This window comes from Histoplasma capsulatum, genomic scaffold (genome assembly GCF_000149585.1).
Source record: "Histoplasma capsulatum NAm1 scaffold_2 genomic scaffold, whole genome shotgun sequence".
NCBI lineage: Eukaryota > Fungi > Ascomycota > Eurotiomycetes > Onygenales > Ajellomycetaceae > Histoplasma > Histoplasma mississippiense.
This window is the reverse complement of record NW_001813981.1, coordinates 3,535,155-3,545,920: the sequence shown is the minus strand read 5'-3', so window position 1 is coordinate 3,545,920 and position 10,766 is coordinate 3,535,155. Positions and strand designations below refer to the sequence as shown.

Sequence of the window (10,766 nt, the reverse complement as noted above, 5' to 3'; positions counted from 1 at the left end):
CTCGGATTCACACTTGGAAACCACGCCACCAGATGCGGTCTTCAAAAGCCATTTCTTCAGCTATATGAAGGTCCAGATGACTTGAAAGCTCAGCGGTAGAGATAATTTCGCCGCAGCCATGAGGGCAGTCAACGTAGCCGCTGAGTGGATCATCATCATTGGCAACGGGCCCTGTATAATCTATGGGGGAATCCTTTTTGTCAGTGTTGCTTTGATTCAAATCCTGAGCACTAGCCCAGGGCTCCTCGATCGCAATGAACGGAGATGTTCCATTTTCAGGATGGCAAAGCTCTACATGTTGAGTTAGGAAATAAGGATCAGAATCAGAAAAATCACAGAATGGACAGGGCAGGATATCGATTTCCGTGCCGCCCTGAGCCATCAGAAATAAGCTCTTGGAAAACCAGGGGGGGAGGGGGTCCGGGTCATCGAAATATTGCCCAGAGACAAAGCGCCAAACAGGCCCTTTAATCAAGATGATGGAAATTAAATAGGCTGAAAGTCCCCTTCCTGCATTGGTTGTTCTCTCCACGCTGCAGCTACACACGTTGCGACTGCGGCTGGTGAAGGGACAAGGGAGCGGATGTTGGAGTCGATAATCGATGACAGCAGTCACATCCAGCCAGTGATTGGCTCTTGATTATTAGCCCTGTAGAGTTTAATGCTAGCCATATCTGATTTAGCGTAATATAACTTCCGCTCGTAGCAGATTTCAACTTCTGCTTCTTCCTCCTCCTCCTCCTCCTCCTCCTCTTTATACTCGTACGCAAGCGGAGCTTATGACGAGTCCTTGTGTGATGTTAAAATACAGGCGAGTTGGTTATAGAGGAGGAACGCTCGTGTGGAAACATGCCAAGAATATAACAAGAATATAACAAGAACATAGGAAATTAAATGAAAGACAGGATTTAGTACATGAAATACGGGTTCCCAGCAGGAACAACAAGCAAATTCACAGATGTAAAGTCCGCCAAAATGGTACCTCTCCACCTTTTAAGAAGGCAACAACAAATACGGACTTGGCGGTGCAGGATTCTTCTAATGTTATCTTATCGTTATCTTCTGAAGATAAAGAAAAAGAAAGGACTTAGGCTGGCGGCTCAGTGTTGGATCTTAGCCTGAATTGCGTGATCCACCGTCGCCGTCTGTGGAAAAAAAAGTCGGTTTTTAAAACTAACTACGGACACACACTCCCACTGACTAACTAATTAAATGGGATTGGGTTTCGAGTGCTGATTATTCCAATCCCTTATGAATCCTCTCTACTCACTACTCCACAGCCCTGCTACTACATAGCTGGTAGCTAGACCTGCATTCCGTAGGTTTATTTTTACCTGAGAATGGATTTAAGAATCTCATTGAAAAATCTCAAGAACATGGCGCCCTAGTTTATACATTCAATTGAGATTGAAGCAGTTGATTCCACCCACATATAGCAAATCTTATAAAGCGTTTTGCAAAGAACTTCGCAGAGTCGAAAAATGAAGAATCTGAGTAGATGGTGTGGATGCCATTTTCTCACTTCTCGATGGATGAAAATTATGTAGAAGCTATTCCCTATATGAACTAGTAGCGGTGTGATTATTAGAAGTTTGTGTGTTTGTGTTCTTTGGTATGGTCTGTTAGGAGCTTATTTTTTCATCAATTTACAAAACCATTTTAATTCTGCTCAATGTTCTTTTATTAATCCTTTTTGACTCAGCGCCCTATGAAGACCCCTTATAATTTCTCGTCCTTCGGCTTTCCTTCCCCAATTCAAAACCCTCGTCTCTTAAGCTCTCGTACATTTATACCTCTCCTGGTTAGAACACAGAGCAAACCCAAGGCTTATGCCTTTTGCTTCGTCCTCCCCTCTTGTCACGCACGATGAGTTTACTCTCACACCTGGGCGTAAATGGAATCGACAACGTCCCTCTCACCAATGGTATAACAGCTCATCCTACAGAATGGGTTGTCCAGAAGTTTGGAGGTACCAGCGTGGGGAAATTCGCCGTTGATATCGTGGATCGTGTCATATAGTACGATTGCCCCTCTTTTCAAGTATTGTGCATCCTCCCATTTTTTTTCCTTCTGCATAATCGGATTAACGCTCTGCCTTTTCTACCTATAGTCCTAGTACTCTAACCCATAGAGTTGCTGTCGTCTGCTCAGCCAGAAGCAGCTCATCCAAAGCGGACGGGACGACCAATCGGTGAGTCATTCCATGTACAACCGCCACCGGATGGCATACACATTTGGAGACCCAGCTTTGCTTCAATGAGCCTGAAAAGTGACATCTATCCCTTCTAGACTACTTCGCGCCGCTCGCGAAGCGGGGGGAACTATGAAATCTACGTATTATGTTACCCTCGTTGATGCCGTCCGACATGAACATGTCCAAGTTGCTCAGGACCTTCTCCGAAACCCAGAACTAAAGGAACAATTGATTAATGCAATCGAAGACGAATGCACGCACACCCTCAAAATCCTCGAAGCTGCTCAAACCCTTGGGGAAATAACTGCAAAGTGTGTGGACAAAGTGATAAGCACTGGAGAGAAGCTAAGTTGTCGCATAATGGCAGCATTGCTGGAGGATCACGGTGTTGAGTCGGAATACATCGATCTATCAGACGTGATTTATTTTGCGACAAGTACCCAGTCACTCGACCAGACGTTTTATGACCGCCTGGTTGTCGTGCTGGCCGAAAAGATTGAGGCATGTGGAAGTAAAGTACCCGTGATCACAGGCTATTTTGGGCCAGTGCCTGGTGGCTTGCTGGACAAGATCGGCCGAGGCTATACTGACCTCTGCGCCGCGCTTGTCGCAGTGGGTATCAACGCACATGAGCTTCAGGTCTGGAAGGAGGTAGACGGTATTTTCACAGCTGATCCGCGAAAAGTACCAACGGCGCGGCTTCTCCCGGCGATTACACCCGCAGAAGCTGCAGAATTGACATTCTACGGTTCTGAGGTGATCCACCCTTTCACTATGGAGCAGGTCATTCGCGCACGAATCCCCATCCGGATAAAAAATGTTATGAAGCCCAGGGGCAAGGGTACAGTGATTTTCCCAGACCCCGCAGAACTAAACAAGACAGCACTAGGCCATGAACCAAAGATCTTCCGTACGCGGAGTCCCAGCATACTTTCACAGGATCAGCAGGGCCCAAAACGACCGACTGCAGTAACAGCCAAACACAAGATCCTCGTCATAAATGTCCATTCGAACAAGCGATCATTATCTCATGGGTTTTTCGCCGGAATTTTTTCTGTGCTGGATAAATGGCGACTCTCAATCGATCTAATATCCACGAGCGAAGTGCACGTGTCCTTAGCGCTCCATTCCGAACTGCCATTACTGAACGGCGTTGGCCAGGACGAGTACCAGATTATCGACGAAGACCTAAGAGGCGCCATCCAGGACCTCCGTCGGTATGGTACGGTGGATATCATTCCGCAGATGGCGATTCTAAGTCTCGTGGGACGGCAGATGAAGAACATGGTTGGCATCGCGGGACGCATGTTCTCGACGCTGGGGGAGCACAACGTCAACATCGAGATGATTTCGCAGGGTAACTACCCTCTTCTCCACGATATTTGGGTTCTGGTACCACATCTCCCTTTGTGGACATAACTAACTTTTCCTGTTTCAAATACCAGGTGCCAGTGAAATCAACATATCCTGCGTAATTGAAGAGAGAGACGCAGATCGCGCCATTAACATCCTCCACACAAACCTCTTTACCTTCCTCGATTGAAGCAAAACCACTCCGTCCGACCCCTTCTCCAACAAAGGGGTGACTGCAACCACCAGAGGGCCTTTCCAACATGCCTCATGAAATGAATCTTTACGATACCTGTGCTACTCACGTACTTCCCATTAATTTATATTCTACGGATTTATTTTCTTTTTCTGCAACGAGCAAATATGCATGGAAAAAAAATTGCATGATACCAAGCACTCCAACGTGAATGTTTTCTAGATATTTCTTACTCATTTTGGCCAGTTCCGATTCCAACAACCGGGTATACAGGCCGAAAACCTACGCCTCCACCTACACAACCATACGCACGCTATTATAGAAAGTTATTTCTTCTTCTTCTTTCTGTTTAGGGTTTTGGGAAAGCAACGCGCGGGAACATGAAATAACGCGTCTGGCGTTTCACATTATTTTATTCTTCTTTCTGGGATGTGGGAGGGGGGGACATTATATAGCATGGCATAAGGATTAAATTCTCACAGTTGGGATGGGTTGAGATTGCCGACCAAAGAGAGGCGGGGGACGGATGGGAGCGAGAGCGCCCGTGTCCAACCACGGTTAATAGTTTTGCGCAAAACGAACACGCTTCGATACGAACGCGACGTGATTTTTCCTCATGATTTCCTTCAAATTTTTCCTATTTCGACTGTTGAGTGGACATCGCTGGACGGAAATGAAGGTGAACGGGGCAGAAAGGAGCGGATTGGATTGGGTTCGATTGGATTCATGTTCCGCTGGCTCTCGATACCTTGGTTCTGGACTACATTACATTGGGAAGCCGGTGCACCACCTCCGAAAGAATCCTCAGGAACTCAAGAATGGCAGGGCTCTGGGTATACTGAGTCGAACTAGATGGATACAAAACCACCTACCATCAAAGCGAAAGGTTTTTGGCCCTTTAGCCTGATTCACAAAAGTAATTTTTACAAGTTACGAGTGAAAAGGAAAGGAAAAGCGCCAAAAGGCTCTCCAACGGGGAAGCAGTGAAGGAATTTCGGAAAGAAAACGAAACAGCAAGGAGACGAAAAAAAAAAAAAAAAAAAGCCCCGAAGCCCACGAACTGCAAGTTCGCATTGTTTTTATTTCTCTTTTTTTTTTTCAGTTCTGCCCTGCTTCTCTAGAAAGAATCTCGAGAAGTGGTGAACGTGCGCAACCCAGTTACCAAAGGGTGCATTTCAACTTCCATCTTTTATTCTTCTTCTTCTGCTTCTTTCTTCTTCCTCCTCAACCCTTCCCATCGTTTTCGTCTCTTTCTCCCCTCTCTCTCTATGTGTGGATTGGTTCTTGGGAGGAAGATGGGGAACTAGGCTCTAATACTTGGGCTAGTTTCAAATGTATATCCATTTCCGATTCACTGACTGAATTTTGCGAAACGAAAAGTAATAGAAAGCGCAAATAAAAGAGCGGTGATTAAGTTTTTCCTTGTCTTGTTCTGCTTATTCCTGTCCGCGTTTACGAGGCATTGGCGAGTCGCTTCCTCATAGTAGTTGCTGGTTTCCCCCCTCCCCTTCACTTCATCAATACTGTACATAGACTACTGCAAGATTTTCAACCATTTAAAAAGATTTGTTTGTTTACGTTGTGCAAGAACTCCCGAAGGGATATTTCGGTAGATCAACAAAGTCAAAAGTAACGGAGAATTAAAAAAATAAAAAATAAATAAAGGGAAAAAACCAACAACGGCCAACCAACCGTTTCAAATCGCAGCCATTTCCTCAGCCTGGTTGGCGAACAACGCCTTTTCCCTCTGCCACCAGCGCTCGGGAGGAATCGCCATTGGTAGCGAGAAGAATGACAAAGCAACATTTTCGCGCCAGCCAAGACTCAGGCGCCGCGAGAAAGTTTCAACCAAGCCGACCTCCTAGGATCAAGGACCTGCCAGGCTTAGCGTGGGCGATGTGTATGGCTCTACGCTGTAAGTGTATCTTGGCTGGGGTAATCTGGGTTCTGGCCATTACATGGAGTACATGGAGGAGCGTGAAATATAAAAAATGAAAGATCAATACGGAGTACGCCGTACAGAACGCGTACTGAACCTCAAATGACTGCAGAAAATTAACAGATCAAGAGTTTGGTCAAGCTTCAGGCACCAAACTTTTAGCTTGATAAAGTTGAAGTGGAGAATGGACAGAAGGATGGCACATCATCATGATCATCATCCCCACCTCCCATTCATGGTCGTCGCACTGCTCACGATCGTTGTCGTCGAGGACTGTTCGAGTATGTGGTTGTGCCGCTCAGAGCCAGAAGGAAGGGAGAGCCACGTAAAGGATGAGGGATATTCAGTCAAAACATTTTGCTGATTTCATCGTCGCGGTGGTAGAGCTCCCTGGTGTTGTAGATGGATGCTCCTCCAACAGAGGCTCCTCAAAGGGTCACCTAGGTACAGGGGCTGATTCCAAAACCCTCTCGCAGTAACTTTCCTGGCACTTTTTCCCCGGGCATATAAATATATATGACCGTCGATCGTCGATGTGTGATTCTGGGTTGTTGTCGTTCCTCGGGTCCCCAAAACTCAGTGCCGCAATGAGGTACTTTCCCTTTAGCCATCGAGTTAGCAAGGGAGGGGGGAGGCCATAGGTATCAAGATGGCTCTCCTCATATTGTGGCGGACGTAAAGCTTGCGAAAACAGAATTTTCTGCCACCCCCTGAAAAATATTAGCAAAACACTGCAAAAATAACCAAAATATCCATGTATCTCTAGAATCATTCAAATACCATTCAATTCATTCAAATACGCACCTTTATCATCAAATACACACCTTTATCATCAAATCTGTCAATATGCCCTGCAACACTCATCATTCTACTATCTTGCAAGCTCTTAAAAGAACTTCAATTACTTTGCATTTTCATCTATTCAAACCATTTATTCTGAATGTTTCAGATAATGATGAGAATTCAACTGATGATGAAAAGAAGAAGGAGAAAAAAAAAAAGAAAAAAAAAATTAATTTTTATGAACATATATTTTTAAATCTAAGATTTCATTCGGATTGTATGAATGGGTGATTATCAATAAAATAAAAAAGTTTATAAAAATCAAGTTATGAAATGTCACAATAAATGATATGATTGTCAACTTCTATCATATTCAATATACTGCAAAAAGAATAGCTGAAAAATATGTTATAACGCAAAATTGCACGAAAATAGAAGTTGTAAATTATATAGCAATCATCTCATCAAATAAATGTGAATCTTTAATCGAAATCACCCTTGAGAAGAAGACAAATTGAAAAGAGATTATCACTTTTTTGGAAAATTATATAAAAAGAAAATGAATGAATTTGACATTGAAATTATCACTTTTTTTAATTTTTTTAATATTTCAATTTTATTTTCAAACATCTCTGTAATACACAGTTCTGCAGCTTTCATTGAAGTGTTGAATTCTCAATTAACAATTCAGATATTGATATTAAAAAAAGCATTAAATGTTAAAAAAAAAAAAAAAAATTTCATCATCTGTCAAATCCTCTCTCTATCATTCTGTCAAATTCTTTTGAATTTATAAAATATTCAATGATGAAAAGCTGCTGTCTATGCATACATAATCCACAGCCATTAGTCAGCAGCTGAAAAAAGTTTTAAATAATTAAATAAACATGATTTTTTACAGATTGAATATGGGATAACTGTTCATTGATGTTATCAAAAAATGAATTATTATAATTTTGAGTAAAGCATTTGTTGAATAACTTTTAATGATACTCATATTTAACTTCTGAATAGTGAAATTGTCAGTTGAATAGATGATGTTGAATGTGAACATACAACAATTAAAAATTTTTCAAAAAAAACGATAAAAAAATTAATAAATAGAAAGAAAAAAAAAACGAAAAAATAAATCTATTTCTATTTCTAACTTTTCTATATAAATATCTCAGATGTCAGCAATTATATTTCTTCTTTTATCTCTTTTTTCATTTAATATTGTGTCTTCAAATGAGATAATCAATGTGATGGTGATGAAATATATGATAGAAGAAATGAAAGTTATGAAAAAACTGAATTCAAACTTATCATCAAATTCAAACTTATCATCAAATTCAAATCTGTCATCAAATTCAAATCTGTCATTGAATCTGAATCTGTCATCCAATTCAAATCTGTTATTAAATTCAAACTTGTTATTAAATCTGAATCTGTCATCAAATTTGAATCTGCCATTGAATCTGAATCTACTTTCTATTCAAAATAGTTTAATCTCTCAGTTTGATGAATATATGAATTTGTTTATTGATGAGTTCTTCAACTGATTGATGATAAAGAGATCTCAAAGAGTAGAAGCTCTTTTAATTGTAAAGAGCATTATTCAGAATAAAGAATTTGAATTATTATATTATTATTATCCTTTCGCTATACTCGTATGCAAGCAGTGCTTATAACGAGTCCTTGTGTAATGTTAAATACAGGCAAGAGTTGGTTATACAGGAGGAATGCTTAGTGTTGAATGATATCAAGAATATAACAGAAACATAAGAAAATTAATGAAAGACAGGATTTGATACTCATGATACAGGTTTTCAGCCCAGAAACAATAAGCTAAATCAGGTAGTAGGTCCGCCCGAAGGTACCTACTTGGCAAGTTCACATCCCTTTATTTTTAGAAGCTGAGAAGTTGGCTCCGGATGTAATGTTGTCCCCTTGTGAGTTTCAAACCCACGCGCCTTGGGTCCCCACACCAAGGCGCTACCGGGTGGCCGCATTACCCATTCGGCCACCGGGGCGAATCATATAAACAATAATAAATGAATAAATGATTCAGTTGAATATTGAAAGGAGTATAATTTCGGTCTGCGTCGCGCCGGCCGCTTCTGCGCCCCCTGGCCGCCCTTGCCCCGTTGCGGTCTGGCGCCCTCCCGCTTCGGCCTAGCGTCGCCCGTTCGGGTTTGGCGTCTTCCCTTTCGGGTTTAACCTACCCTCTCGCTGCTCCCGTGGTCGTGACGTCGCCGTCGTCCACACTATATAAACCTCGTCCGACTCCCCTCTTTCTTCCACGTCCTCCCTCTTCGTTTTCCTCCTCGGTTCCCCTCTTGTCTCTCCTCTTTCTCTAGCCTTGTTCGCTAGCATGTTTCTCCCCTCCCTCCCTGTATCAATGGCGCCACCTTTCGTCTTTCATCATTTCCACCCGGGGCCCATTGGCTCGCTGCACCTGGCGACGCGGGCCCTGCCATCAGTGATCATCCCAGCCAGCAGCAGGCTGTTCCGTGCTGTGCCGTGCTGTGCCGTTGGTGATTCTTTTTGACTGAAGGCCTAGCGGGCGATGACGGCCGGCGAGGTCTTTTGATCTCCCTCACTCCCTCACCGTACGATGCTGCACTGGCTTCTCTTTCCATCATTCACCGGTTCGCTGGGCATCAGGTGGGCTGCGCCCCCGTGTCTGGGATTACCTGTTTGAGAGCGATGCCCTCAAAACCCCACTTTTGCGACGTGTTATCTCCCTGAGAGAATGCCTCGTGACAGGGATATCTACCCGAAATTACTTGCCGGATACTCCCTCCGCGTGCATTGGAATCATTGTGGGTTCGATCCTTCTCGCCTGGACTCGCAGCCAATGGCGAAAATACCTCACTCTACGGACCACGGGCAACGACCATCCGTCCCGTCTGCATACGTGGCACATAGTGTGTACGCACCTCGGTCGTTTTTCCCGCATGTGGCAACTCCTGCCGTTCTGGATCTCACCAACGCGGCGAATGGGAGAGACACTGTGACAGGGAGCTGCGCCCCCTTTCGTCATTTCCTCCAAGGTTCGTGCAACTTGATCACCCTGTTTCGCTTGTTCGAGACCCGGTGATGGTGGTGCGATGCTCTCTTGGCCCGCATCTGGAGCGAAAAACCTGGCGAATCCACAGGAGGAGAGGGGTAATTTCTGCAACGGGGGGGCCCCCCTTTAGCTGTTAGTCGGATTCGAAATTCCTGCCCCTTTCAGCCGCTCAAAATCCCTGCAACGACGGATGGTGCATGAAAAATACAGGGATGAAAACCGGATCTTATTTGGACTGCTCTCCATATGGCGGTTTCTCCATAGATGAATTTGAGATTGCTGTGCATTTCAGCTGCATGAGAAACTCCGGAAATGAAACTGGAATCACGCATGCGAATTGTCCGCCTCGTGTATTTCGTGGTCTGCCTTGCTGTGGGGTAACGACGGTATTGATGGTACTGCAGGGTTGGCTCGTGGTGACTCACATCGTTTTTCCCAGCTGACACGGCTGCGACGGAAGTTTAGCACTGAATCACATCGCGTGAATCACTGACGAGCTTCTTTACTTTTATTCAAGGGGAAGGGTCGTTCCACGTCAGCTGAACATGGGAAATTGCCCAAGCGAACGAACAGGAGCGCTGCTGGTTTCGGCGTCATGGATTTTATCCCTGCCATTCAAGTGTGGTGTGGTGCGGTGCCGTGCTGTGTGATTTGCCGCTCATAGCTGGGACAGCTGGAACTGGATTTTTAGCCTTCAACAAGGAGGATAGTGTACATCACGTCTATTTAAGGAACCTGCTTTCCCGGTCGATTTTGGGCGTGGGAGTACGAGCAGAACAGACACTGGAACTTAACCCTCGCCAATTACAATTTCCCTTCCTACAAGCATGGCTGTGAATATGAACTTCATCCCGTACTCTCCGCTTCCGCCCAAGCCTCCCATGCCCGTTCCCACCAAGCACTACACCCCTGAACACCGTCTTCCCCAGCCAGTCCCTTTGCCGTCTGCACAATTTATCCCTGAACCACCGCTTACACACTCTCTACCCTTCCCTCCTCCCTGCCCTCCTCTTCCCTTCTGCAGAGATGCCCGCAAGGGCCCCGACAGCCAGATCGGGGGTCGAGATTCGAGCGCTCTACTGAACGAGTTCGACGCTGAACTGGAGCGCTGGGAGGTCGTGGAAGTGGTCGACATGAGCAGTCCCAATTCCACCGACCAGGGAGCCGTTGAGCCTTCTAGCCCACGTACCAGCGGGTTCCAAGGTAGGCGCCCCTTCGCGAGGGAGGATCTTATGGGCAATCGGCAGATTGA

At 44.7% G+C, this 10,766-nt stretch overlaps 3 protein-coding genes across 3 annotated transcripts in view; all 3 read left to right on the top strand.

Moving 5' to 3' along the window:
• Window positions 1–1,866: 1,866 nt before the first annotated feature.
• On the top strand, window positions 1,867–3,613 carry HCAG_03101 (aspartokinase; the record flags this gene model as incomplete). Its single annotated transcript, XM_001542880.1, has 3 exons — window positions 1,867–2,018; window positions 2,111–2,191; window positions 2,290–3,613. 3 exons carry the CDS (start codon window positions 1,867–1,869, stop codon window positions 3,611–3,613), a joined length of 1,557 nt encoding a protein of 518 aa, XP_001542930.1.
• Window positions 3,614–9,196: 5,583 nt separating this feature from the next.
• Window positions 9,197–9,957, top strand: HCAG_03100 (predicted protein; the record flags this gene model as incomplete). Its single annotated transcript, XM_001542879.1, has 2 exons — window positions 9,197–9,497; window positions 9,779–9,957. 2 exons carry the CDS (start codon window positions 9,197–9,199, stop codon window positions 9,955–9,957), a joined length of 480 nt encoding a protein of 159 aa, XP_001542929.1.
• A 438-nt stretch (window positions 9,958–10,395) lies between these two features.
• The window catches only part of HCAG_03099 (predicted protein), a gene marked incomplete at both ends in the record, with an annotated part of 1,836 nt that continues 1,465 nt past the window's right edge, over window positions 10,396–10,766 (top strand). Inside the window, one exon of the mRNA XM_001542878.1 lies at window positions 10,396–10,717. Coding sequence (XP_001542928.1) covers window positions 10,396–10,717 — 322 coding nt within the window. The remainder of the gene's footprint in view (window positions 10,718–10,766) is intronic.